The 27517-nt window shown below is 38.6% G+C and overlaps 6 protein-coding genes across 13 annotated transcripts; 5 read left to right on the plus strand and 1 right to left on the minus strand.

The window, feature by feature from the left end:
- Positions 1 to 1461: 1461 nt before the first annotated feature.
- LOC126784862 (protein FAR1-RELATED SEQUENCE 5) lies at positions 1462 to 5437 on the plus strand. Of its 5 annotated transcripts, none has more exons than XM_050510384.1 (4): positions 1462 to 1742; positions 1845 to 4120; positions 4297 to 4493; positions 4938 to 5437. In XM_050510384.1, exons 2-3 carry the CDS (start codon positions 1925 to 1927, stop codon positions 4468 to 4470), a joined length of 2370 nt encoding a protein of 789 aa, XP_050366341.1. In that variant the 5' UTR covers positions 1462 to 1742; positions 1845 to 1924; the 3' UTR covers positions 4471 to 4493; positions 4938 to 5437. The 5 variants fall into 5 exon arrangements, with proteins under 5 accessions (XP_050366341.1, XP_050366344.1, XP_050366342.1 ...); XM_050510387.1 differs by having other exon boundaries at positions 5028 to 5437; XM_050510385.1 differs by having other exon boundaries at positions 4297 to 4472; positions 4954 to 5437.
- A 1444-nt stretch (positions 5438 to 6881) lies between these two features.
- LOC126784871 (protein FAR1-RELATED SEQUENCE 9) lies at positions 6882 to 10231 on the plus strand. Of its 4 annotated transcripts, none has more exons than XM_050510401.1 (4): positions 6887 to 6997; positions 7114 to 7268; positions 7778 to 9276; positions 9708 to 10231. In XM_050510401.1, the coding sequence occupies exons 3-4, from the start codon at positions 7795 to 7797 to the stop codon at positions 9873 to 9875; spliced, it is 1650 nt and encodes a 549-aa protein (XP_050366358.1). In that variant the 5' UTR covers positions 6887 to 6997; positions 7114 to 7268; positions 7778 to 7794; the 3' UTR covers positions 9876 to 10231. The 4 variants fall into 4 exon arrangements, with proteins under 4 accessions (XP_050366359.1, XP_050366358.1, XP_050366360.1 ...); XM_050510403.1 differs by having other exon boundaries at positions 7790 to 9276; XM_050510402.1 differs by lacking the exon at positions 7114 to 7268 and having other exon boundaries at positions 6882 to 6997; positions 7790 to 9276.
- A 1251-nt stretch (positions 10232 to 11482) lies between these two features.
- Positions 11483 to 12403, plus strand: LOC126784884 (uncharacterized). The gene has a single exon (XM_050510419.1). The coding sequence runs from the start codon at positions 11521 to 11523 to the stop codon at positions 12241 to 12243; it is 723 nt and encodes a 240-aa protein (XP_050366376.1). The 5' UTR covers positions 11483 to 11520; the 3' UTR covers positions 12244 to 12403.
- Positions 12404 to 18709: 6306 nt separating this feature from the next.
- On the plus strand, positions 18710 to 21764 carry LOC126784865 (probable L-type lectin-domain containing receptor kinase S.5). The gene is made up of 2 exons (XM_050510393.1): positions 18710 to 20037; positions 20698 to 21764. The coding sequence occupies exons 1-2, from the start codon at positions 18780 to 18782 to the stop codon at positions 21486 to 21488; spliced, it is 2049 nt and encodes a 682-aa protein (XP_050366350.1). The 5' UTR covers positions 18710 to 18779; the 3' UTR covers positions 21489 to 21764.
- A 79-nt stretch (positions 21765 to 21843) lies between these two features.
- Positions 21844 to 23280, minus strand: LOC126784881 (transcription termination factor MTERF6, chloroplastic/mitochondrial). Its single transcript, XM_050510416.1, has 2 exons — positions 23167 to 23280; positions 21844 to 22986 (listed from the first exon to the last, which is right to left on the minus strand). The coding sequence occupies exon 2, from the start codon at positions 22977 to 22979 to the stop codon at positions 21990 to 21992; it is 990 nt and encodes a 329-aa protein (XP_050366373.1). The 5' UTR covers positions 22980 to 22986; positions 23167 to 23280; the 3' UTR covers positions 21844 to 21989.
- A 154-nt stretch (positions 23281 to 23434) lies between these two features.
- Positions 23435 to 24578, plus strand: LOC126784882 (pentatricopeptide repeat-containing protein At4g38150-like). Its single transcript, XM_050510417.1, has one exon. The coding sequence runs from the start codon at positions 23495 to 23497 to the stop codon at positions 24404 to 24406; it is 912 nt and encodes a 303-aa protein (XP_050366374.1). The 5' UTR covers positions 23435 to 23494; the 3' UTR covers positions 24407 to 24578.
- Positions 24579 to 27517: the final 2939 nt, after the last annotated feature.

Raw genomic sequence — 27517 nt, forward strand, 5'->3', positions numbered from 1 at the left:
GTTTTCGTGTGTTTACGAGTTTTATCTCTCTTTTTATATTATATTTGAAGAGTTGGGGATATTTAACGAATTACAAAAATACACAAGTGTTTTATATTGTTAAAAACTTAAAATGATAGTTAAACTCTCACAAATGAAAGATTCAAGTCACTCAATTCAATTCAATAGTGAAAATCTCATTTGAGGCACTGTGAGAGCCTGAATGTTTGAAATCTAACTCCTAAAATGGTTGCTTATATAGAAAAGATAAAACTAAAAACTAAATGTTTTTCAGCTAATTTCTCGTAAACAATATCAAACTAAATTGTAATTTCTAGCCACATATAATTGTTGCTTTAATGAAATTAACATATTGATTTGAATGTGCCTCTTTGCGACTCTTATATGGAAATTGTTATAGAGAAATCTTCATAAATGTATTTTGCAAGTCAGACATTTTGGCTTGCCTTTATCTTCGAGAATGAATCATCTTTGGGGGTGGAAGACTATTTATTGGTGTGCTGGCAGATTGGAAAACTTGAAACTACGTGATTTTATGATATGGTTAGTTCAGTATGGTTCAAACTTAATTTTGATGGTTCAATATATTGAGATTCAAATGTTGTCAACTTTTTTATTAATTTTTTTTTTGGTGCTCGTCGTATATACTCCTCAATGTACATGTGGTTGAGTGCCCATAGCTGAAGGAGACTCCTTACTGGAGTGTGTGGTTTGAGATATCATTCAGCTGATCTGCTGATGAGATGCTACGACAACATTTCCTTTACTCATGTTTTACGTAAAGCAAACTCTCATGTTAATGGTATGGCAAAAGTTCGTTCATTTGCACTTTGGTCATAATTGGATGGATCCCTTCTCGAGCTTTAGAATTTTTTTTTAAATTTATCTTCTAGTCTATTAGTTTGTGTAAAAGTACGTAGTTGTAATTTGTTCATTTTGTTTCTAAAAAAGAAAGAGAAAAATACGGTTACCGATCTCATGATGAGATGAAGGAATCAAATTGTAAGCAAAACAATCATATGCATTATATAAGTTACTAAATATATAAATGTGTAACCTAACATCAATTCACAACTTAGTGGATCAATTGATTGTTAAATGTGTGTCCACTCTTAACCAAATTAATTGAATTGGTTATGATTTCTATTAATATCGGGACCAAACCAATTCAAACATAGATTTGTGGAAATATTTATGGTGAAATGAAAAACTTGGCATGTATGTTTTACTCGTAATCTTTTTAAAGTTATTTAGTATCTAGAACTTAACACGTCTTCTATTTTTAGAAAATTTTATTTCACTTATTAGTGACGAGTGATCTAAGCCATCCAACGGTTACAGGCCAATTCAACAGAAACAACAAACGGCTGATATGAGTTCACGCAAGTAATGCCCAACTAGTAGATCAGAACTCGCAGAAAGAGCTGGGTTACAATAGAATACGAAGAAGCCTACCTTCCCTTCTCAAACGCTCCATCATCACTCTCACTCTTCCCCAATTTTTTTTTAAATCTTTTTTCTTTCGCACAACTCCCTTCAATTCAATCCCTTTGAATTTCCAAACCCTCCCACCCAATTTCACCCAACCTCACTCAATTTCCCCCAAATTCTAGGGTTCCTCCTGAAAACCCTAGTAAAAATCTCACCTTTCTTCCTCTCCACTCCTATTGGCTGTGCTGAAGATCCACCGGAGCTTGACTTTGAGGTGATGAGAGTCTGAGGCTCCTTCCCAACGTGAAAAGGTTCAGCCTTTACGAACTTATCGTCTATTTCTGTATTCAATTTGTGTTTTGCTATGTTTCCCGCTAAGAATTTAGAGAATATGCATGTTTATATTTACACAGAATCACTAAATTTCGAGGCTTTGGGATTGTGGAAGTTGACCCGGAAACTGTAATTGGTTAGACTCTGATAACAATTTGACATGGAGAATCCTATGCTTGAATTTCGATTGGTAGGCAAGGAAGGGGAGGAGGATTTTGTTGTAATTGAGCACCCTGTTGAGGATGAGGAGATGGTTGATAGCCCTCTGATTGGGAGTGCTAGTAGGAATGTCAACGGCGTCGGGTTTAGTGGAGGGAGTGGTGAGATTTATGTCCCTGAGGGGGACCTGTTGGACCTTGAGCCGTATGATGGCATGGAGTTTGAGTCCGAGGAGGCTGCCAAGGCGTTTTACAACTCGTATGCCCGTCGTGTTGGGTTCAGCACTCGTGTGAGCTCGTCGAGGCGTTCCAGGCGAGATGGGGCGATTATACAGAGGCAGTTTGTTTGTGCCAAGGAGGGGTTTAGGAATTTGAATGAGAAGAGGACTAAAGATAGGGAGATCAAGCGGCCGCGGACTATTACTAGAGTGGGATGCAAAGCGTCCTTGTCTGTGAAGATGCAAGATTCAGGGAAATGGGTTGTGTCTGGTTTTGTTAAGGAGCATAATCATGAGTTGGTGCCCCCTGATCAGGTGCATTGTCTTCGGTCGCATAGGCAGATATCTGGTCCTGCAAAGACATTGATTGATACGTTGCAGGCAGCTGGAATGGGCCCCAGGAGGATCATGTCAGCACTGATTAAAGAATATGGTGGAATCAGCAAAGTTGGATTTACAGAGGTTGACTGTAGAAATTATATGAGGAATAATCGCCATAGGAGCATGGATGGAGACATTCAGATGTTATTGGATTATTTGAAACAAATGCAAGCAGATAACCATAACTTTTTCTATGCTGTTCAAGGCGATGAGGATCAGGCCATGGGCAATGTCATCTGGGCTGATCCAAAGGCAAAGATGAACTATAGTTACTTTGGTGATACTGTTACTTTTGATACTACTTACAGGTCGAACAGGTACCGTTTGCCATTTGCACCTATCACAGGGATAAACCATCATGGACAACCAGTATTGTTTGGTTGTGCTTTTCTGATAAACGAGTCTGAAGCATCTTTTGTTTGGTTGTTCAAAACATGGCTTTTGGCAATGTCTGGCCGCCCTCCACTGTCGATTACCACTGACTATGATCCTGTGATACAGTCAGCTATCATGCAGATCTTCCCACAGACCCGTCACCGGTTCTGCAAATGGCACATTTTCAAAAAATGTCAGGAAAAACTATCCCATGTGTTTCTCCAACATCCATGTTTTGAAGCAGACTTTCACAAATGTGTCAATTTGACCGAGTCAATAGAAGAATTTGAGTCTTGCTGGTTATCTCTTGTTGATAGATACGATCTCAGGGATCATGAATGGCTTCAGTCAATGTACTCTGCTCGCAAGCAGTGGGTCCCTGTCTATCTCCGCGACACCTTTTTTGCAGAAATGTCCATAACCCAGAGAAGTGAAAGTATGAACTCATATTTTGATGGGTATGTGAATGCTTCAACAAATTTGAGTCAGTTCTTTAAGCTCTATGAGAAAGCTCTAGAGAGTCGCAATGAGAAGGAGGTGAAAGCAGATTTTGATACTATGAACACTTCCCCAGTTTTGAAGACCCCATCTCCAATGGAAAAACAAGCCTCTGAGTTTTATACAAAAAAGATATTTATGAGGTTTCAAGAGGAGCTAGTTGGGACCTTAACTTTCACAGCATCCAAGGGCGATGATGATGGGGAGATCATCTCATATCAAGTAGCAAAGTTCGGGGAGGATCATAAAGCATATTATGTTAAACTAAACGTTTTGGAGATGATAGCAACTTGTAGTTGCCAGATGTTTGAGTTTTCAGGTCTTCTTTGCAGACATGTATTAGCAGTCTTTCGAGTGACCAACGTGTTAACTCTGCCATCTCATTACATATTGAAACGATGGACAAGAAATGCCAAGAGCAGTGTTATCTTAGAAGAACGTTCTAGTGATGTATATACCAGTTATCTAGAATCTCATACTGTTAGATACAACACTTTACGCCATCAGGCCTTTAGATTTGTAGATGGAGCAAATTCTTCAGAAACTTACGACCTTGCCCTGGATGCTTTGAAAGAAGCTGCAACAAAAGTGGCACATGCAATCAAGAATGATGGGAGAAATGTCATGGGCAACGGGCATATCAGGGGAAACTCAGTTGCTGGTGGAACCCGGGCCAATTACATCATTGGGGATCATGATGGGAGTTCTGGCCAGAATTTATCTGAGGTCAGTTATTTCCATATTTTTGTCATTTGATCACATGTTTACTTGTACTTTTAGCAGTTAATGTGCTCATCTGTTGCGCATCCTTTACTAAAATTTTGATTAATGGGATGCCTCTTTGACTGGGTTCTTCTAATATAGTTAAGCGTATTGTAATCATAATTTGCATCATTTTACAGGATGATATGGATAAAAAAATTCGGGAACTTACAAATGAGCTGGAGTGTGCTAATCGAAAGTGTGAAGTTTATCGAGCTAACCTGCTTTCGCTTTTGAAAGACATTGAGGATCATAAGTTGCAATTGTCTATTAAAGTGGAAAACATTAAGATTAGCCTGAAAGACGGCTTCTAAAGGTGCAATACAGTCATACACATGTACGTATCTTTATTTGGTTGCTTTTAAGCCAGTGCACACACATGTACTTATCTTTATTTGGTTGCTTTAAGCCAGTGTACCAATGCTTTCAGGATAAGAACTGTTCCTTCACTAATGGAGGAAATTAGGGTTGTGGAAAATCAAATTTTTGTACATGCATATGTTATGAAATCGTTTTTGTTGGATCCGTCAAACTATGCAGATAGTTGGCCCTTGTGCTTAGTAGTCTGGTAAACAGTGGCATACTGACATTATTCTAATTTCAAATCTCATAAGATAACTTTGAAAATAATTCATATCAAAACGAAACTCTTGATTATGTGGGAGATTAACCAGGTCCATGCCTCCATGACTTCATTTAGTTGTTTTGTTGTTATGATAACAATTTATCTGAAACCATATTCTGTATTATTTCTGACATTATATGGGTTGTGATATCCTAGCATGATGAACCTGCAGGAATTTCTATGTCATTGTCTGGGTGGTGAGTGGTGACACATGAAGACTAATGAGTGCACGTTACTGTTAATCAGGGTATGCATTAGGTAATGTGAAGTATAGCACCAAACACATTCCTAATCAAGCTGGGACATATGACTGCGGGGTCTGAGTAGTTGGCAATGCTCTCTTGGACTGGATGTTATATACTTGTGAGGCTATTGTTTTGCGTCAGTTGTAGACTTGTAGAATAGAATTCATATGTACACTGTAGGATCTGATTGTCTGAGGTAAAATTCTACTGCGGTATGCTAGATATGACAATTTATTGATATCTGAAGCTTAAGGGAGCTTTATTAGCCAGAATCAAGTTCAGTCAGTCAGTAGTTGTCAGTCGTTGATGTATATGTGGTCTTGTGGTGATTGTCAATCAAAAGGTATAGGAGAATGCACGTACGGATTAAATTACTTTGGGTTGGATATTTATTCTACTTACCATATTGTAGGATTTGAATCATAAGTTGCAAATATAATTTCACTATCCTTGGGTTTGTTCTCATTCACATTCTCATTCTGACCTGCAACTGGTGTGACCGTAATTTTAAGCAATGAGAGGTGTACTTGCAATTGGATAAGCAAGAAAGTAAATGCCTTGGTACAATGGTACTTGTTGGAAGCAAACAACAAAACAATAGAGTTATCGAGAGCAAAGTCATTTGTTCAAGGTAACTGTCCATGTGTGGTTCATGAGTTTCGACTTCCGAGATGCTACTTTCTTCCGATCTTAAAATCTTAATAGAGTTTGGTGTTCTTACTCTATTGCTTATCTTACGTAGCCTGTGTTCTTAGTTATCATTAAACCACGCCAACCACGCTTACTAACATGTTAGAGATAAATCTCGTTACTATGGATTGAGGCGAAAACTCTAACCTTATGATGCTTGGCAACTCTAATCCTCTTGCAGTTTTACAATTATGTTACATCGAACTACCTTCCAGTTGGGAAAGAAATTATTATTGAGTAGAAGATTGTTCATGATGGTTGTCGCTAGTATTTATCAATATCAATGGTTACTGGGCTGTAACTTTTCGCTAACTTAAGAAATTTGGTAAATACCGAGAAATATATTATAAACAATAGCTTTACATCTAACGTAAGAATCAACCTCATGATAGTTACAATGTTAGAATTGCAAATCAACATGTCACAACTCACCAACAGATTGACAGAAGATTTATAAAAAGAAAAAAAAAAGATTGACAGAAAAAAAAACTTACTAATTGAAAAATGGTAAGAAAAGTCTTTTACTCGATCCGTATTAATTGAAATTGAAAAAGGCATAAAACCCTTAAACATGTATTTGAATATCGTTAAGTTATGTGTTTTTATATTCTTATGAGATTGTGGAAATGAGATGTTCCATATAAATTTCTATATTTATTCTGTTAGTTTAACAAGTGCTAGGGTAAAAATAGAAAATGAGATTGATCTAGGTTTTATCAGATTGTGGTCGACTGGTTGGCGGTAGTTCTTTAGTTTAGATAAGAGACACAAATTAAGGAGTAGGGAGGGAAAATTAGCGCTAAAATTGGAATTGTTTGGTGTCTTTCTCAAGGTAAATGGCGGGAAAAACATTGCTCCTCTCAGATGGGGTTAATTTTGTCTTTTAACCCTATTTGTGGGCCTCACGTACTTGTCACGTCACCAAGATGACGGAGAAGTTGAAAAAAACTGACGGAAGTACTTCAGTGATAGCAATACTAGAGTCTGGGTATCACATTGGTACGATTAAGAGTTGAGGTATCACATTGGTAGGTACACCAGAATTGAGGGACTGTTGGTGAAAAAAACTCATTGAAAAATGGTAAGAAAAGTCCTTTACTCGATCCTTATTAATTGAAATTGAAAAAGGCACAAAACCCTATTTGAAAGTCCAGACTCCAGACTAGTTCCGCAGGCGTTTCTATTTCGAAATTTAAAGGCTTTGTGAAAAGCACCTTGCTCTGATTATCACCGTCAATTCGCCGGAACGGTGACATCAATCGGTCGAAGCCCACAATTCCGGTGAGTCCTGCTTCCCTTTTATCTTAGCTTCCGCCCAATTCAAACTTATCCAATGTGCTCATAGATTTACTTCAGTTCATTCATCTCTCTCACTCTTCTTTGCAATTTTGGATTAGGGTGAATAGAGTCTGTGCTAGTTTAACGAAACCCAAGTTTGATTCAGGCTTTTCAGCTGCCTCGTACCCCCTTTGCCTCACTTTCGTCTCTACTCCGCCCTCAACTTCAGTCTCAAACTGACCCCAAACACCTTTTAGGATTTGATATGCAATTTGTGAGCTTTTGTTTTCTTGCACTTTTGTTTTTGTTCACAGGTTTTTACTGGGTTCTCATGTTATCTCTACTGATTGAATTTACCTGTAGTGATGTTTTGATTAGATAGAAGGAGGTTAGTTTTGATTGTTAAGATTTGGTTTAATGGTTGGATATTTCAGTAGAAACTGAGCAATTAGCTTAAATTAACAGAAATCGGACCAAAGTTTGTTGCTTTGATAATGTTATCACTACATTCACTGCAAATTCGTAACTAAATTGCTAGTTTGTATTTACTAGAGTTTTTAAAATTGCATGATAGTGAGGACTTTTTTATACGCAATAGATTTATACATTGGATGGGGATATTAGGATGAGCCTGCACATGAAAGGGAGGATAACTATGAGTTTATAGTTTTAGAGAAAGTAAATGAGGACATGATGAGTTAGTTTGAGTGTCAGTTACCAACTGTGTTTGATACAGCACTAAAAGGAACTGTTGCCTACTGTGTTTTTAATTGTTGGCTATAGTTGAATTTTAAGGTTAGATGAGTGGCGGCAGACAGAGAACCCTCGGGGGTGGGGGTCAGCATGTGTTGGACTATCTGAAAAGAATGCAGGCGGAGAATCCTGCTTTCTTTTATGCAGTTCAGAGTGACAGCGATCACTCTGGTGGGAACATATTTTGGGCTGATGCAACAGCGAGGATCAACTATAATTACTTTAAAGATGCTGTTATATTTGACACTACATACAGGACAAACCGGTATAGGGTACCGTTTGCCTCATTCATTGGGATTAATCATCACGGGCAGCCAGTGTTGTTTGGATGTGCATTGATCTTCAATGAGTCTGAGTCCTCATTCATATGGCTTTTCCAAACTTGGCTTCAAGCAATGTCTGGACGCCACCCTGTCTCTATCACCACCGATCCAGATAGGCTTATACAAGTTGCTGTTGCACAAGTTCTTCCTCATACCCGACATCGTTTCACGAAGAGCTCCATATATAGAGAAACGAAAGAGAAACTTGGTGGTCTCTATAATTCTCATTCTACCTTTGAAACCGAATTTAAGAAATGCATTAATGAAAGCGAGACGATTGATGATTTTGAGTCACATTGGCATTCACTGATTCAAAGATACTACATCATGGATAATGAATGGCTTCAATCAATGTACAATGCAAGGCAACAATGGGTCCCAGTTTACTTAAGAGACACCTTTTTCGGAGATTTTGCTGTGAATGAGGGTAGCGGAAGTTTGACTTTGTTTTTTGATGGGTATGTGACTGAAACCACGACTATACAGATTTTGCTTAAACAGTATGAGAAGGCTGTTGTTAGTTGGCATGAAAAGGAATTGAAAGCAGATTTTGACTCCACTAATACTATGCCCATTCTGAAGACACCATCCCCTATGGAAAAGCAAGCGGCAAACCTCTATACTAGGAGCATGTTCAAAAAATTCCAGGAGGAGTTGGTTGAGACTCTTGCTAATCCTGCAACGAAAATTGCTGACACAGGGACCATTGCCACCTATCGAGTGGCTAAATTTGGTGAAGACCACAGAGCACAGTCTGTTAGTTTCAATTCTTCTGAGGCGAAAGCTACTTGTAGCTGTCAAATGTTTGAATATTCAGGAATAATATGTAGGCACATATTAGCAGTTTTTAGAGCAAAGAATGTTCTCACTCTTCCTGCTCCTTATATATTGAAACGATGGACAAGAAATGCCAAGAGTGGAGCTGTGCTGGATGAAAGTTCTTCTGATTCACCAAGTAATTCCAGAGAATCTGTAACAGCTAGGTATAATAATCTACGTCAGGAAGCAATTAAATATGTTGAAGAAGGAGCAAAATCTATCCACATTTACAATGTGGCGATGAATGCTCTACAGGAGGCTGCGAAGAAAGTTGCTTCCATGAAGAATCATGGTTCTGGTGCCATGCATGGTAGTTCCCTGGCCAATGGAGGTAGCCAAGAAATGCATGCAACTGAAGAAAATCAAACGGCAGTATTTCAATCTGCAGTAAGTTTCTCCCTTCTCAGTATCTGATTAACTACTAATAATATCAGTATTAACATTTCATCATGGATCTTGTGCTGATGTCATCTAGAGCATAGGCTATTCAAAGGAAAAAGAATCTGTTCTTGGTTTTTGTGAATCTACAAAGATGGATTTACTTCTCAGTTAGTTTATATTTAAGGGCTTACATGTATGTTGCAGTTGAATCATAGAAACTAAGGAATACAATATCTCTTATGTTCCATGGCCGCAAAAGTGGTTATTCAGAATTTCAGCTCATGTATGTACCGCACTGTTGTTAATTTGATATTTAAGTAAAGTAAACACAAGTACAGAGCGATGATCAGTACAGGTTTTCAGGGGTGCTTGTACATTCAGTATGGTCATCTAAATGTGCCATTCTTTTTGTTAACTCATCTATTATAAAACCACAGGATCAGAAGGAGAAGAAAATCCGTGAGTTGTCTGCTGAATTGGACAATACCAATCAACGATGTGAAGTTTATCGAGCAAATCTACTTGCTGTTCTCCGAGATATGGAAGAGCAGAAGTTGAAGCTTTCAGTTAAGGTGCAAAGTGCCAGGCTAAGTCTGAAGGAGTGACTTCACTTGTTGGAATAAACACTAACGTTCTGTGCCCCTATCTCCCGACTTGCGGTGAGTCATTGGCATCTTAATATCTCCCATCCCGCATGCAAGAGGCAACATACTGTAGAAATGGTGGTTGGGTGAAAGGAGGGGTTTTCTCTAGGAAAACAGTGTTTGTGTTCTAGACATTTGTTTCCCTCTTGCACCTTTTGATTTGTATGACAACCTGTGTTTTGAAATCATGTTGAATGGCTCATGTAAGGAAAACCTGCCATTAGTCCAATTTGGTGTATAATATCTGTTTCAGGTTCAATTAGGCTGCTGGAAGGTGCAATATATGTTTTTTAAAAGCCTTATTGGGAGTATGCAATGACAAACTCTTTCGAAACCCTGAATCTCCTCTACAGTTCTAATATCCCACTTGAAAATCTGCTAATTGGGTCTGAACTCACCTTTTTGTACTGTTGTTAGTTGATGCCTCCAAGGAAAAACAAATCCAAACACTCAGTTCTAGAGGGTAGAACAAGCAAAGAGATAAAGTGAAAGAGCATGAAAGGGGGGATCAAAGGGAATATAGAATCAAACTACAAAAGTGAAAGGTAGATGTTTGGTTCACAACTTCACGCAGAATAGAAGAATTTGCGTATAGTCTAGAGTTCTGCCTTTAGTGGGCAAGTGGCAACCCCTTTAGTCGCCTGCTTCCCAGTTAAGCTTTCAACAAAAGAAAAACTCAACTGTGGGTAGTCTGCAAGAGTCGTAGTTCTAGTTGTTACGAGCATTTATTCACCGGTTTGTCACTTTGGGACCAAGAAGTTAACTATGGCAACCAGAGTGTTTCATGAAACCCATGATAGCTGTGAATTTGCCATAATGAAATTATCAGTCTTCTTCTTTTGCTTTGTCTTTAGAAAATCAAGAACCTGCCAGATAGTCCATGCTACTGCTTTAACAAGGGTTGAACAGCTCCTTCACTTATCAAATGGATGAGAATAAAATCCAAAGCAACCTAGACATTCCTGGGTCAAATCAATTTTAGGAAGTTGCAGTCTTTCACTTCTTTTGTAGATTCTGAAGAAAGAGAGCAAAGCCAAAATTAACTAAGGAAGAAGACTAGGTAAGAAGTGGCTGCCTAACATTCCGTGGAGCTCTACAAATCTACAATTATTAGATCTGCATGAAGAACCATTCCCAGGCATCTGGTTCTTTATCAAAGACATGTTTATCCTAATCTCATCATAATCAGAGTTAAAGCTCACTCAATCATATTATTGTTACAACGTTCGTCTGATGTGTTCCGGCTGTTATTGCAATTAGGCTGAAAATGAAGATGCTTTAGAGTTTAGAAAGATTCAAAATCTTTGAGTTAATTACTTTGAGGATTAGGAATACTAATCCCATCAAGTAGGCAATAGCCAAAATACAACAACCTTCCAGGGAATTAGATTCCAAAGCCAATATATACTTTTATGATCCCTCTTTCAATCAATCTCACCTTAATGTAATTGCATCAACGTGGCCCATTTGTTATTCTCCACTTGTGAAATTTAAGCAAGGAATCTACCTTAGCTACAAGATTGTTTTGAACCCCCTTCATCCATCACCATATAAGCATTTCTCTAGTCTCATCTTGGTACACTCCAAAACTGGCCAAGGATAAGCAATGAAGATTGACAAGGAAATCTCTCACCCTATCCACCCTAGACACAAGCTCAAGCTTGAATACACAGAGATACCATTCTACTGTGATGGGTGCAAAGAAGCTGGGATTGGCCTCAAATACAAGTGTCAGCAATGCGAATTCGATCTGCACAAGTCATGTGCAGTGGCTCCTCTCTACATCAATCATCCCTTCTACAACAAATGTGAGTTTCAGTTTCTTTATAGTCCGCCAGGGGCTTTTAGAAGAGTATGTGATGCGTGTAGGAAAGATGTTTCCGGATTTGTGTATCACTGCAGGAGATGTGGGTTTGATCTGCACCCTTGTTGTGCAAACCTACCACAAGTCCTAGATGATGGGAAGCACAACCTTTACTTGTGCCTCAAGTTAACCAGCGCCTGTCATCGGTGTGGAGGCAAGGGACCTGGTTGGTCTTACAGGTCTGATTGCAAGACCTATAACCTTCATGTCTCATGTGTGAAGGAGTTGCTTGTGGAGAGCTGGCAGGCCATGTATCTCAATGTTGACAAGAACAAGTTTAGGGAAATGCAGACTAGAATTCCTAGCCTTAAGGGCACACTGCAAGACCATCATGGGAAAAAGGGAGGGAAGGTTGGCAAATGTTGCCAGATTGCTGGTGGCGCTGTTCGCGTTATCGTCTCCGCCATCCTTGGAGATCCTACTGCTCTAATAGGTGCTGCCGTTGCTGGTTTCATGTCCAAGTAAAAGGGAGCCGATCAAAAGTTGAAAATCAAGTATGCTTAGTTGTGTCATGTAATTCCTAATTTTCATTGTGTCTGACTGTGTCATGTATGATGTATCAGTTGATTATACTTTGTAACAAACCTTGTAAATTAACGATTCGGCTCTGGCGTCCAGATTCTAATTTATGATATTGCTTGTAATAGATGTCACCAGAACCTTCCTTCTCTTCTTGTGGTGCGGACCAAGATTGGGTGAATGCTATTGTGACGAGTAAGCTTATTGGGGTCATTAAGATATTATATACTTTACTATAGAGATACTTTCCAAAACGAGTGAGTTAAAATACCGAATAAGTGACAAATGAGATACCATTACCTTATTAGGATTGAATTACTGGGCTCAAATCTGGTTCCCAAGAGCTGACTTACCCTTGTCTCCAATATTTGATAACGGCGGAATTGGGGACAGAAGATTTTCTTCCGTTTTCCATAACACTTGACACCGTACCGGATGACAAAATATCACTAAAACGTACTCATTTTCCACTCGTTCCTTACAAAACTTTCCTTGCTCGGCTTGAGTATGGTGCATGCATTACTTGCTTACTGATGGTAAAAACAGGAAATTCTATGATTTTCAATCAGAATTGTGTTATAACGGAATGCTATCTAATGAGTCCAATGACTAATACAAGTATGCGCATTTCCAAATTAAAAGAGTGGTAGACTGGAAAATCTAAGATACATATCGTTATATGATCGTTATTACATATTACTACTGCATCACATTACCACGACGAGAAGAAAGCAAATGAAAATATAAAATTTCAAGCCAGCAGCTGCTAGAGTCGATCATTTCTTCTGGCATAATGTGTAATTACCCACAAATTTTGGCGTTGGCCAGAAGTCCCAACACAAATTGTTACCGGAAAAATCTGCCAGGGTGAGGCTTGGAAGGTGTCCAATATCAGAGGGGACTTTCCCAGTTAGGTTGTTGTGAGATTTAGTAAATTAAGTGATTTCAAATACCCCAGTGAAGGAGGAATCTCTCCTGATAAATACTTATTTGACAATCCCAATATTCGGAGGTTCTGCTCCGCTGGAATGGTTCCTTCGATTGTATTGTTAATAAAACTTAGATCTTCTAGAGCTGAAAGACCTTCAAGTTCTGGCACCAGAATTCCTCCGAGGTTATTGATGTGCTCATATTATCCTCTTTTTCTATGCATCATATATTTGGTTTATGTGCTTAGTTCTCTAATTTATAATTGATTTATGTTATTTTAGCGTTTTTATAGGTTTGTGTCAAAAAGAGAAGAAAAAACCTAAAATGAGCTAACAAAGTTAAATGGCGATTATGAAGTTCATTGTCAGAATCTTCATGTGCAGAACATCCAACTTTGCCACGTCCTGAGAGAGTTACAGATCGAATAAGACCATGAGCCATATATCATTAGAAAGATACAGATGTCTATTTTATGTAGGATTTTACAGATATTGATTTCGATACTCTAAGAAGAAGTTATGATTGTTTGAGTGACAAGATGTCAGAGCTGAAACCTGCCAGGGTTCATTAGCATTCACGGAGAGTTCAAGTTGTGTTGCCAAGTGCATCACTTTCAATACATCAAAGTCAATGATTCAAATGAAGATGCAGATAGGACATAGATTCATACTTTTACAAGAGATATTTCAAGGTTTTCTCATTCTATATCACAATTGGAGTCTAGAATCCAAGTCTTACAAGGAAACTGAAGTCAAGGATGAACAAAAATCTTCTCTTTATAAGGGAGCACGAATTTCATATGACGAGAGGTCTCGAGAGCACAATGTAGATGGTAGAGGAGAAGAGATCATCCATCCATCTTCCTCATTCCATTCTTTTATGTTTTTGTTATGTTTTCCTTAGTTGTAGTTTGTTAAACCTTTTTCTAGGTTAGGATAATGTCATTTCATGATTGTTTATGTAGTTTGATGTTTGATTGATGGATTTATAGTTTATTTATGATGAATGCTTAGTCACTATTTGAATTGATGTTTTATGTTTAAGCTCTTTGATTGATCACCTTAGGGCTTTGCATATAGTAATTCGAAGATAAATTTGAAGCAGAGATGCAATATAATTTATGAAGCTTCTTGTGATTAAGTGTGGTGAATTGCATTGTTACTCGAGAGAGAATGCTTGATTTCCTTGTTTTTTAGAATGTAATGAGTTATGTATGTTAAATTTATACTTGAGAAAATAGACTGTATAACTAGGATATACGACATTTACTAGAGAAGGAGAGTATCATACACTTAAGGAAAACTATGGTCTACAGTACCTGAAAAAGACATAGATACGAGAGTTGTCATCTAAAGATACAAAAGAATACATTAGTTGCATTGATACATAAATATGATTGTTAGTGGTTGATTCTGATACCCTAGGTTCTATCATGTTTGCTTATTCCTTTAACTCTCGTATAATTTGTTATTTGAAAACCCAAAAACTATATCTTCATTTTCTTATTTGTTTTTATGTTCTTAAGTTAGATCAATTAAGTTATAATTAAACTGATTCTCAATCCCTAGTTAGAACGACATCGTACTTGCACACTCTACTAACGATGATTCGTGCATTTGCGAGTTTTCATTAAATTTCGCGACAAGTTTTTGACGCTATTGCCAGGCTAAGAGCAGTGAGGTGACCCTATTGTTTTGGCAGACAACATAGTCCCAAGTGCATGGGTCACGATTGACATCCCAGTCAAATAGAGCTTTATTTGGATCATCTAAGTTGTTCTTCAACGCAACCATAGCTTGTTTGTCTGATTCGACGTCTGCTCCGTCAACAACCCCGAAATGAGGCTTGCAATTAGGGTTAGAGTTGACAACAATAAGAAGCTGGTGGGAGTCGTCGACATGGTTGATACTCGTTGCTAGCTTTTGTCAGTGTTGATTTGATACACTGTAAACGAATTAATATATACAGGATTCTGTGCTGTTTGTATTCCACAAACATCGACTATAAGGAAAGTGTACACTGTGTACTCAAGGATCATGAATATTAATAATTGTGATCATTAAATATATGTTTCTCCAATAATATTTGTGTTGTTGTGAAACCTTGTACGTACCTTAAATTTTTCCTTCCATATATATTTCCAAAAAAAATCCACTTGTTCTTAATTGGACATCCAATTAATTTGGTCGTATCCCAATATTTTTTTTTTGAATCAAGAAGACAATTCATATTTATAGCTCATCAAATAGTATAAGAAATAAAACACTCATATGAGTTGACAATAAAAATTACTCCATATGACTACTAGAACACTCAGCTGCAACTAGGATTCCAACAACCAAAAATACATCCACCTTATGAAGACAGTTTCTAGCACATTTATTTCACAGACTATCACTCACGTAGAAGAATGTATTAAAAATGTCACAACCACGTGAGCATAGTCTGTCCTTAATCCAAACTTAGATATGACAATGGGCCATAAAGACCCAATTCATCCAAGCCCACACAATAGTGAAGGCCCAACCAAAGCAACTAGTCAGGCTGGTGACAATCCAAGCCCAGCAAAACAATACAGTCAAAGAAAACGTTGACTGATGTCCACCAGTAGTGTCGGGTCGACAATATACTAATATTACATGCATTTATACTAGTACCGCGCGCATTACTACATGTAAATCTTTCAATTAATTTGATTTTATGAAAAATTATGATTCGAATTCTGTTGCGAAATCTCGAAAGAGCCAACATGAGCTCTTCATATGCAGTACGTGAATCTCATATTGCATATCCTTTTTTTTCTTTGAGAATTAGATTATTGAACTATAATGAATCGTTTATAACTTCATATACATGTCTTTTAAGATTGTCGATATAGATGTTGCATCATTAGAATCTCCAAAAAGCCAAAATGAGCTCTTTTAAAGAAGAAACAGGCCAAGAATTGAACGTGTCTAATTGACCGTACCTTTTATATTGAAAGGTCAATTTTGGATGAAATTAAGTATTCGACGCAATCGTTACATGGAGGAAGATACCAACAAATGCAGTATAAAGAGCTGCTCCTATATCTAGCTAGATCTATCAACAACTCAAACGCTAATCATATCATGCTACGTACAACTACTCTTCCGTGTATTAGTTGATACAAAGGGTATGGTGCGACCTTCTTCAATGAGGCCGGCCAAATTAACTTTATCCGCTCTGTAGTTGCGATCACTAGTCAGTAATAATCAGTTCATCTACTTCGATAGAATCCAGAAAAGAATCATAAACTATAGTCGAAGGAAAGTCTAGTTAAAGTATGAGTGACACCCTACGTACATATTGAAATGAGGAACCTCACCAAATGCAAAAGCACTCACCATAATATGGTTATGTTCACACAATCAAGAATAGAGGCCGGTGTGTGGAATGATGGAGGAAAGAGTTAAAGAAACCGAGCTACTAGTTTAGTAGGGAATCAGTAAGTCTCAGAATAGATAAAGACCATGGTGTAATGCCGTTTGACAAACAAGGCCCCAGCCAACGCTTCAACTGTTCAACTTGCTCCTTTAGAACCAGAACTACGTCTGTGCTCCACGGACGAACTGAGAAGATAGCAGACAAACCAACTGGTGACTTACTATCGATCATTGCCGATGACAACCCCGGCCAGTACCACCAGAAGCAGCAATTATAAAGGGAGGGCTAGGCTAGGCTAGAAAGACCGAGGCCCTTTCTTGCTATATATTAGATTGGGACCATGTATCGGAGTACTCCATAGTATGGACACTATGGAGTTTAAAATTCTCATTATTTAAATTTAAATTTTTTAAAATTTAGTGGTTCTCGTTATATTTTAAGGTCAATTTTTTTATTAATTTTTTTTGTACACACAATCTAGTGTCTTCATACAATGAAGTGTTTCGTATTATAATTTTTCCATGTATACTCTACTCTACAAACCAATGCAGCTAGCAATACTCAGCAGTTTTGTTATAAAAAACAGTGATATATTGCATATATAATTTAATATGCGGAATTATAAATAATTATACATCAGAAACGAAGAACACGAAAAGAAATTCAACCAAAATACCGAACGATTGATGATGGAAGAACTAGTCGAGACGTGTGTGATACCACACTGTCCTTAAGACGTTTACGCCTCCTCTACCGGTGCAAGGATGCTTGGCGCTTGTCTCCCAGGATATAACGACTAAACGATTCTAGGAAGTTGCACTACTAACTAGAACTTTCAACGAACTCGAAAGGTACCTCTTTCTATCACCAGAGAAAAGCTAATAATTTTGAGAGTGGGAGAGGATTGTGTTTCGAATGGAATGATTTTACAATGAAAGGATGGTGGCTATTTATACTGTGAGGATTTGCAATCAGCAATTAATAAGATGACTGTTATAGAAATCAAAAGATCATAACATATATGAGTTACATATGTTACAAACATTGATTTCAATTCTGTTATAATTCTCCATAACACACAATAACTCAGTTGTTACAAAAGAAGAATTTGAACAGTCAAGAGAATTTAAAAAGTCAAAACCGAATTTTCGGAAATGCAAAAAGAATCGCTGCGTTCCGACCCTCAATTCGGTGTTGCATTCGTGTCCGCAGGGATGCACGGGCATACACGAGTTTCCCTTGTAACCTAGGATTTGCACCCCTGCGCGTGCGCGAGAGGGTATAAGGGGGTTTACACATTTTATAATCCATACACAATGGATTCTATATAAAGTCTTTTCAACACTTATCTTTTCCAATGTGGGACAAATACATTTCCCTCATTCTAAGTAGCCATTTTTGAGTGACAATTTCTTATTCACCCACAAACCAAATTACACAAACAAACATATGATCTTGTAGCCCTCATTATGGAGAACTCAAATATATGTTCATCTTTGATTAATTACAAGTTTAACTTAATTTAATTAATCAATTAAAATTTGATTTTAAATGGTTTTTCCAACAAGTATACACGCGCGCGCATGTCACCAATTTGATTATTACGCGTCGAATGCTTATTTTTCTTAATTTGCAATTGTTCTTCGCCAATGATGTGATTCAGAACCTTCCAAGTTGATATATAATAAGAATTTTTTTCTGTCATTTTCACTAATGTGATGAAATAAGTACGACTTCGGCGATGCGACCTATTCTGGTTCTAGCGTGTGGTACTCACGCTGCGCTTAATTAGAAAGTTTCAGATCAAATACCAAATATTATAGTTAATCTGACTTGAGATCTCTAGCAGAGATTAATAGACTTTTAATTGAATTCTCTTCTTTCTGTTCACACAATCAACTTTTTTGTTGAATACGGAAAACCTGTACAAAACAACAATAGGTATATTAGCTTCTTCTGCTGTGGTGAGTTCCAGGCGGATTCTTATGGGAATAATATATGCAACTGGATCATCTTGTACGTGTGTATATATATATACACGTACACACCAATGCATCCCATTCCTCTCAGACTTGATTCTTCCATGAGTTCCATCTTCTTTTCTCTGCAGTTTTAGCTACATGAACTAAAATTAAAGAGGAAATTAAATGGGGTTTTCTCAAAGATTGTCATCAATCATCTACTTAATTTATACCTTCGCCGTAATCTTTCTAGCATCAGCAGCTGATCCCAGGCAGTTCCCCTTTACCTCATTCAGTGAAAAAACCGACCAGGATATATTCCATTTCGGCTCGCCTTATTCTTCCATCGATCAAGGGGCACTTCAGTTAACCCCAGACACTGAGAATGGAGATGTCAGCTATTTCAACAAGTCCGGCAGGATCATGTATCACAAACCTTATAGGCTCTGGTCATCTGACGATGTAGAAGAAGATGAAGTTGCCTCCTTCAACTCAACTTTCCTCATGAACATCTTCCGAAAAGAAGAGTGGACTGCCGGTGAGGGGTTTGCTTTTCTTATAGCCTCGGATTGGAGCATTCCTCAAAACAGTCATGGGCAGTGGCTAGGCCTCACCAATGCCACCACTGATGGTAACACTACAAATTACATGGTTGCCATAGAATTCGACACAGGAAAGCAAGATTTCGACCCTGATGACAACCATATAGGCCTCAACATCAACTCTGTAATATCAAACAAGACTGTTTCTCTTGACCCTTTCGACATTGAGATATCACCGGAAGTAGGCACCAACTACACCGTGTGGGTGCAATACGATGGCAGTACCAAAGTTCTTGAAGTTTACATGGCTAAGCGCATCATGACCATCCCAGCAGTAAGGCCCGAGATACCACTTATGAGGGAGACGATAAACTTGAGAAGTTACCTAAAGCAAGACTCGTACTTTGGATTTTCCGGTTCCACAGGTAGCGCGGCCAAACAACTAAACTGTGTTCTGGAATGGGATCTAAAGGTTCAAATATTCAAGACCAAAAAGAATAAGATTTTGTTGAAGGTTGGTGTCCCAGCATTGGTTTTGTTAGTACTATTTGGTGTCATTTTGGGAGCTGTCTATGTGAAAAAGAGGAAAAGAACCAGTCTTGAGGAGTCCCTTGTGCTTGTGACACTAAAGAGATTGCCAGGAATGCCGAGGGAGTTCAAGTACAAAGAGCTCAAAGATGCAACTAATAATTTCCATGCGAGTATGATCCTGGGGCAAGGTGGATTCGGCATTGTTTACAGAGGGACTCTGCCTGATAGTAATGATGCAAATGGTACTAGTACCTCTGCAGAAATCGCTGTCAAGCAGTTCTCAAGAGACAGCATCAAAGGCAAAGATGATTTCATGGCAGAATTGACCATTATTCACCGTCTTCGCCATAAAAATCTAGTCCGGTTGGTAGGTATGTAATTTCCTTATCTTTTACTAATCCAATTTTCATAAAAAGGGAGTTTATATTTTTTTCCCCCAAAACAATTTTCGTTTTACATTTCCATATCGTTTATAAAGTACAGTATAGGGTGAACAATCAACCACTAATAGGCAACTAGTTAAATTGCTTCACCTAAAAGCTATTGAATTTGGAATAGTCTAATGCATTGAACACGTCTCTTTTTATCCTTTTAGGGTCTTATCCTTGCGAATTCTTAATTGACACTAGGAGTAGGAGATCACATTATTGACCAGAATCCCTTCCACCAGAATTGATCTATAAATTACAGTCCAGAATGATGGCATACTACTGATTAAAGCAAAAACGTGCGTTCATATATGTGATTAACAATCACTCAAAAAGAAGAAGAAAAATGTAAATGATAATAAAGAATAAGATATGCAGAAATATGTACATACACATAAGCAAGGAACTGGCTTGGCCGGGAGGCAGTTGCGAGCTCTCCCATTCTGGTTTTCTTTTCTATGGTACTGAATAAGAATTTCCAGTGCACGCTTGCATTTACTGAAAAGTTTCTCCGCATTTGGTCGATTAATCAATACTCTCCAAATCCATGTTCATCAGTCTAAGTTTCTAATCTATGTACATATACTGTGTCCCTTTTTACAGGATGGTGCTATGAGAAAGGAAAGCTTCTTTTAGTGTATGATTTCATGCCAAATGGTAGTGTTGATGGGCACCTTTATGGAGCTAAGAACCAGAGTACACTCAATTGGGAGCGTCGATGCAAGATCCTAGCTGGTGTGGCATCAGCTTTGCATTATCTGCAAAACGAGTACGACCAGAAAGTGGTGCACCGTGACCTTAAAGCTAGTAATATTTTGCTAGACTCTGAGTTCAATGCTCGCCTTGGAGACTTTGGCCTTGCCCGAGCCTTGGAACAAGAGAGGAACTCATATGCTGAACTAGAACTAGCAGGAGTCGCTGGTACCCTGGGCTATGTTGCTCCAGAATGCTTCCATACAAGAAAGGCTACTCCAGAATCTGATATTTTCAGTTTTGGGGCAGTTGTGCTTGAGATTGTGTGTGGGAGAAGTCCTGGGATTCAGATTGTTCATGAACAACACCAGTTATCTTTGGTCGATTGGGTGTGGATGTTGCATCGAGAAGGGTGTATTGAGGAAGCTGTGGATGAGCGACTGAACAGTAATTACGTATTAGATGAAGCAAAGAAACTTTTGCTTCTTGGGTTGGCATGTTCACATCCTATAGCCAGTGAGCGGCCTCAAACGCAAGCCATATGCCAGATTATATCTGGAACCATGTCAGTCCCTAGTGTGCCTCCATTCAAACCTGTTTTCACATGGCCTTCAATGAGTATTGCTATCGGTACTGCATTTAGCAGCACTGATAGTACAGTTTCTAGTATCCTTTCTAGGAACACACTATCTCTTCCCTAGTCTATTAGGCTTAAAAGCTTCTGGGAAGAGGGTTAACTGGTCAAAATGGTCAGTAAAATTGTCTCCTGTAACCATTCTGATTGGGGATTTGTACAGAAACCAAAATGTTTTAGTAACCTAGTGGGCACTTTATTTAAGAGACTGCTAAGTGTACTATGGATTTTCTGGACTCTACTGAGTTATCAACTATAAATCATAACACTATCTACCTACAGTACCTGTTAATCAACCTAATTAGTTCTGTTTTACCTGTGATGTAATGTAACTTACGGCCAGGTTAGCTCTAATTGAAGAGAACCATTGTCCTTGATTATACATTAAATTTAGGTTCCTATATTAACAACTGAAACTATCACAGCCAATATTCTACCATATGGAATTTTTATAAATTGGAAGACTTCTTTGAAGTGTATTGAAAGTACATTGTCACACTAGGCTACAATACAAGATAAACAAATATGGAAGTACGTTAAGGGAGAGATAGTACCTTAGGCCGATTCTTCAAGCCAAACCAAACTTCAATTGGAACTTCTTTTGATTACAGTCCAGCATTTCACTTAAGCTGCAATTAGTAGCCGCCTGTTTCAACAGTTTGTGTCGCCGCTCCACTTTTTTCTTCAAACCATGACGAAAGAAGTCAGGATAATCAGTGACTTCATCGATTCGTCTCCCCATTACCTCTACCAAAAACTTGATTCTGGGTTCTAAAGAATTGTGAATGCTTTTAATTAAAATGGGTGGATAACCAGTCACCAGCGCTGCTATCTGCCCATCTTCAAATCCAGATCTTTTCAAGAAATCAAAATTGGGTCTCAAAATCTTGTCCACATCTCTACACAAAACTTCTGGATAGTGTGTTGCCACTGTCTGAATACCCTGCTCCGTGAGACCAATGGATTTCAAGAACTCTGCAGTAGGCCGCAGTCTCTTCTCAACACTATAACCCATGATAAATGGGTTCTTCACCAGTACCTTTCCAATCATCCCGTCTCTGGCAAGGCCAAGATCAGCAAGAAAGTCCACAATGTCCTTCAGCTTTGTATCAATGCTGTAACTGATGAGCCTAGGATTGAGCAAAATCATTTTGCCAAGTTGTTTCTGAGGAACACCCAATGCCTCAAAGAACGCCAACAGCGGACAGACCTTCTCTTCCACACTATGTGACAGAATGTGAGGGAATTTGGCAATGGCAGAAGCCACTTCCCGTGGTTTGCTCCCAAGCGTGGCGAGACACTCAACAGTAGGAACAAGCTTCTCATGGAGACCTAAAGTAAGTATCTTGGGACACTTTGACACAACAGAAGGTAGCTTCCTCTCTTGAATCCCAATACTCTCCAAATAAGCCCAATTCTCAGAGGCACTCTCCATATTCACATTCTCAAGCCGCTTGCATTTCTTGAACATTTCACTAATACTCTTATCATCAAACCCTTTATCCCTGAAGAACCACATGATGCCACTACTACCATTCTGAGTGGTGCTAGTTTCCATCACCCCCCTGATAACATGTAAAACACATCAATCCCAACCCACATTTGCAATTCCTTATAAAACCCAAAATCAAATACAATGACACCAACAGATAAACATAATCAGAAGCAACAAAATCAAATACAATTCTATCAAAGACTAAACTTTTCTAGTCTGAATCTGTATATAAGTGAAAAAGATAACATACCTATGATTCAATCAGCGTTAGAAAACTGAATAGCTGAAAAGCGAGAGACTTCGTTATGCGGCCAGCTCAATATTCATGAGCCTTATCTCGTTTTCAAAGCACAACAGAGCTGAGGCTCCTCACTCACTCAGTACTGAGCCTTCTGTTTCTCTCAAATACCATTTCTACCCTCCTTCCTTCTCCAAATGACCGATGCGCCCTCTACCTATTAGCTTCATCGTATTTTAAAGTTTATACCTTTAAACCCCTAATCCTTCGCTCTCTTAAACCCCAGAGAGCAAAAAAGACTGAAACTTTGGAGTCAAATTGATCAAAATTCACAGAGGCCATGCCATCGTTTCAAGGCCGGGTCTCTAAGCTCATCATCTCCTCCATTTCCAACCGATCTCAGCCCTCTAGCTCGTTGATAAAACTACGTTGTTTTAGCTCCGATACTGATCGCCGCCGCCGTGAAATGTCCCCGCCGGAGCCGATACCCAATAGGCCATTAAGAGGCCAGAGACCATCGAATCCCCAGCCCAATTTCGAAAGAAGAAGAGAGAGCCCTCCCAATTTGGAGAGGAAGAGGGAAAACCCTAGTCCGCCATTGCAAGACAGCAGCTTTCTCGAGAAGCTCAAGATGGGTCTGGAGAAGTCGAAGAAGGAGAAGCCCCAGGAGGCGGTGGAGTCGCCGCCGGAGGAAGCAAATGAGATATTCAAGAAGATGAAGGAGACTGGTTTGATTCCCAATGCGGTGGCAATGCTTGATGGGCTGTGTAAAGATGGGCTGGTACAGGAGGCAATGAAGCTTTTCGGGTCGATGCGCGAAAAGGGGACTATTCCTGAGGTGGTGATATACACTGCTGTGGTGGAAGGGTTTTGTAAAGCCCAGAAGCCGGAGGATGCAAAGAGGATTTTCAGGAAGATGCAGAGCAATGGGATTATTCCGAATGCGTTTAGTTACAATGTGGTTGTGCAGGGGCTGTGCAGGTGTGGTGACATGGAGGAGGCTGCTGAGTTCTGTGGGGAGATGTTGGAAGCGGGCCACTCGCCGAATGTGGCGACTTTTGTGGGGTTGGTTGATGGGGTGTGTAAGGAGAATGGGGTGGAGGGAGGTGAGAATGTGATTGGGAAGTTGAAGCAGACGGGGTTTGTGGTTAATGAGAAGGCTGTCAGGGAGTTTTTGGATAAGAGGGCGTCGTTTTCGCCAGTGGTGTGGGAAGCTATCTTTGGGAAGAACCATTCAAAGAAAATTTTCTGAGTTTTGTTGTGTCTTTGGAGCATAAGAAATTGTAAGTTTCTCTGTTCTGGTCTCCATCATAAAGTATTGAGTTTCTTTGGATATGTTAAAACACTGCAATGCAGCCCCTGTTTTATGAGGGGCAGCATGAGAAGAGCATCAGTGTCACAAATGGAAATTCACTTTTTGTTAATGATAGCTATGATTACTTGTCCTTTAATGTCGTTTTTGAGCATTTGTCTGCCTAAGTTTTATAATCCACTATAATGTAGTTATCGTGGTCACCGTTGTGGCGCCTCTGATTACTCTTTACTAGTTTAGAGCTAACAATGATGATGTGGAGTTCATATGGAGTGGTCAGTTGCATTGAAATCTTGCTATACTTTGCAATTTCAGATACCTCAGGTAGAAGTTACTCAATGAGGTTTCAGTTGACAGAGGAGTATGAAAGGGTGTCACTGTTATGTCATACATGTATAATTATGTCTGTTCAATTTTTTATCAGAGGTCAAAATTTAAATTTACTTCTCATCCCTGTGAATGCCGGATCCACATTTTAGACTTTCCAAAACTACATATACCTTTGTGAATCACTTTTAGGGTTGGTTTTCACACTCCTTGGGTTTTAGGTCCTCAGTTGGCCCTGTCATCATGGATTTGGATATCGAACCTTATCATTGGGTAATGCTTCCGCCTGCTTTAAGTCATGCACAACTAGTAAGAATGGTTTCCTATGCCTAAAAATTTTAGACATCTGTTGAGCCCTGGAAAGAAGCAACTGTGGCTTGGACTTTGTATTCATATTTTATTTATCCTGTTGCATTTTGCTTATGGAAACAGCTACTTCCTGTCTTGTTTATTCTATGCCATGTTATCCATTAATTTAAAACTTAATGAAGAAACAACCTTTTTAAAGCACATTTACTGATTTCAACCCCAGAAAAAGCATGTATTACAATTTACTTCTCTGTCTTTAGCCTTTATTCGTATTGTTGTACAGTCAGTGCAGCATAGTTGAAAATTCATGTTAGCTCGTTTTGGTATCTTATATTGTGAAAGCATAGCTTATGCTGGTCATGGTGGGATTCCAGTTTTTTGACGGAGGTAGTACATGTGAATAGTATGGGTCCATGGGGCCTATAGGAGAGATCATCCAGGCAACAGTAGTTGTACTAGTACATTATTTGTTTGCTAGGTTCCCTCAAAATAGGTTTATTGATAGCTCGAGGGCATAGTTTGACAGGACAGAACCGCATGATTGATAAAGGATGCTACGGAGGTGGCAATGGTAGAATTAATAGGATTAAGCAGTAGCATGATAGTAGTAGTGAAGTTCTAAGTTAGGAATATAGAGGACTTGAAGGTTAGCTTACTTTGTAATCATGTAAAGGATGTTACTGAGGTGAGCTGGGTTGCAGGTTATTAAGTAGAAAGCACTGGTTATGCAAGATCAGGATAGTTTCTGCTGCAAAGAAAGCACATTACCTGACAGTGGTTTTTTTTTTCCTTCATTAGTTAAATGAATATATTTTTGGCAAGGTATGACTGGGCTGTTGTAGCTCGAAGATATGCTCGCAGATACCTTGTAGAATGCAATGTCTAGGATCACTGGTCATTCTAGGTTGCCATAAGCATACGCATTTGGTCACACTATTTGTTGCCAACCCAAATGACTCACAACCCTCAAAACATGCAACCGCCTATATTCTCACAAAAGGCAATAGCATTTTTGTGAAACAAAAAACTCATGATGGTCGGTTATTGTTTATTAGTGACCAAAACTGAAGAAAGACACAGTCCCTGGACTAGATACAGCTCCCCCTCAAAGGACCTTGGATATTATATACTTCTTCCAAGCTTGAATGCTAAGCACCAATCCACCAACAAATTTCTCTTTGCTCTATAAGATCTTATCGATTTTGGTCGGCTTTATTATATGCCTCTGCTGGTTTAAGGTGGTATATACTTCTAGTCCTACCTAGGCTAGAATATGAAACTGCCCCATTAAGGGTGGGGTTGATTCATTAAGTGCAGCATGTTTTAGTTGATAACAATTAACAATGTTGCTGGAAAAGCATATACAGCTCTCCATAGTGTTTGGCCTAGATCATGTGAGGATAAAATATATATACATGGGGATGCTACAACTTGGGTGATGTAACATTATCATTACATGCTAGTTTATGCATCTGGATACATATCAGAATTAGAAGTCATCAAGTTTTCTTATTATGGCATGGAGATTATCAAAACTTTCTAAATCATGTGCACTTAATTATTGACCAGCCAAGTAGTATAAAACTAGCAAGCTTTCAGTGTTCATCCTTCTTTGAACTTTTTCTGATTCTTCTCATCTCTAGATGGTACTGTGATTGGAGCAGTTCAAGGATAAGAGCTTAGATCATATATTGTCGGAATCAGTTCTGGAAATTAATCAAATCGAAGATCAGTTTTAGTTTTTTACTGTATAGTTATTTTGAATAATGAGCGGTTGCGTACTTGCGTTACTTTTTAAAAGATGGCGTCAACAAATCAACAATAACTGCATCGATCTCTTAGAATAACGAAGAAGATTGAAGGCAAGAAAGAGATAAAATTGGTAGCATTACTCGTGTATAAAAATAGTATTCAAACAAGTTCAGTTACCTGAGTCGAGGAGCAAATTACGCAGTCGTTTGAGCTTGGACTTATATATTAAGCAGATATAGAAGTTTAATATATGAAAGAGGTGGTATACATCTCAAAACAGACGGCCAGGCTCGATCAACTAGAATACCAGACAAATGAAAACCAGAAAAGAAATAATCTTATAGGCTAAATGAAATCTTGCTTGGACTACGCGCATTCATATTATAAGAAATTAAAAATAAACTAGTATAGACTATAGACTACTAGAGTAGTCATACAGCATTGAATTTTGAACATCTCCTGTGTATTTAACTGTTTAATCTGCTCTGATGTATTGTGCTGATATCACATCAAGTATTTATCGGTGAATTCTGAAATGGCAATGGGTATTTGGACATAGTATGCTGCGAGAGTACAGTTTTACAGGTTGAAACTTTTGCATTTCTTGTTGTTGAGTCATTAATCTTTGGATTAGTGTTTGAAGATATCTCTGCAGTGCTCCTG

This window comes from Argentina anserina, chromosome 2 (genome assembly GCF_933775445.1).
Source record: "Argentina anserina chromosome 2, drPotAnse1.1, whole genome shotgun sequence".
Taxonomy (NCBI): domain Eukaryota; kingdom Viridiplantae; phylum Streptophyta; class Magnoliopsida; order Rosales; family Rosaceae; genus Argentina; species Argentina anserina.

Excerpts from the sequence above, each read along its gene's own strand:
- LOC126784884 (XM_050510419.1), top strand. The coding sequence starts at position 11,521 with ATGAAGATTGACAAGGAAATCTCTCACCCTATCCACCCTAGACACAAG.
- LOC126784871 (XM_050510402.1), top strand. The coding sequence starts at position 7,795 with ATGAGTGGCGGCAGACAGAGAACCCTCGGGGGTGGGGGTCAGCATGTG. Across the intron at positions 9,277-9,707 it reads CGGCAGTATTTCAATCTGCA|GATCAGAAGGAGAAGAAAAT; the intron begins GTAAGTTTCTCC and ends ATAAAACCACAG.
- LOC126784862 (XM_050510384.1), top strand. The coding sequence starts at position 1,925 with ATGGAGAATCCTATGCTTGAATTTCGATTGGTAGGCAAGGAAGGGGAG. Across the intron at positions 4,121-4,296 it reads CTGGCCAGAATTTATCTGAG|GATGATATGGATAAAAAAAT; the intron begins GTCAGTTATTTC and ends ATCATTTTACAG.
- LOC126784881 (XM_050510416.1), bottom strand. The coding sequence starts at position 22,979 with ATGGAAACTAGCACCACTCAGAATGGTAGTAGTGGCATCATGTGGTTC.
- LOC126784882 (XM_050510417.1), top strand. The coding sequence starts at position 23,495 with ATGCCATCGTTTCAAGGCCGGGTCTCTAAGCTCATCATCTCCTCCATT.
- LOC126784865 (XM_050510393.1), top strand. The coding sequence starts at position 18,780 with ATGGGGTTTTCTCAAAGATTGTCATCAATCATCTACTTAATTTATACC. Across the intron at positions 20,038-20,697 it reads AAATCTAGTCCGGTTGGTAG|GATGGTGCTATGAGAAAGGA; the intron begins GTATGTAATTTC and ends CCCTTTTTACAG.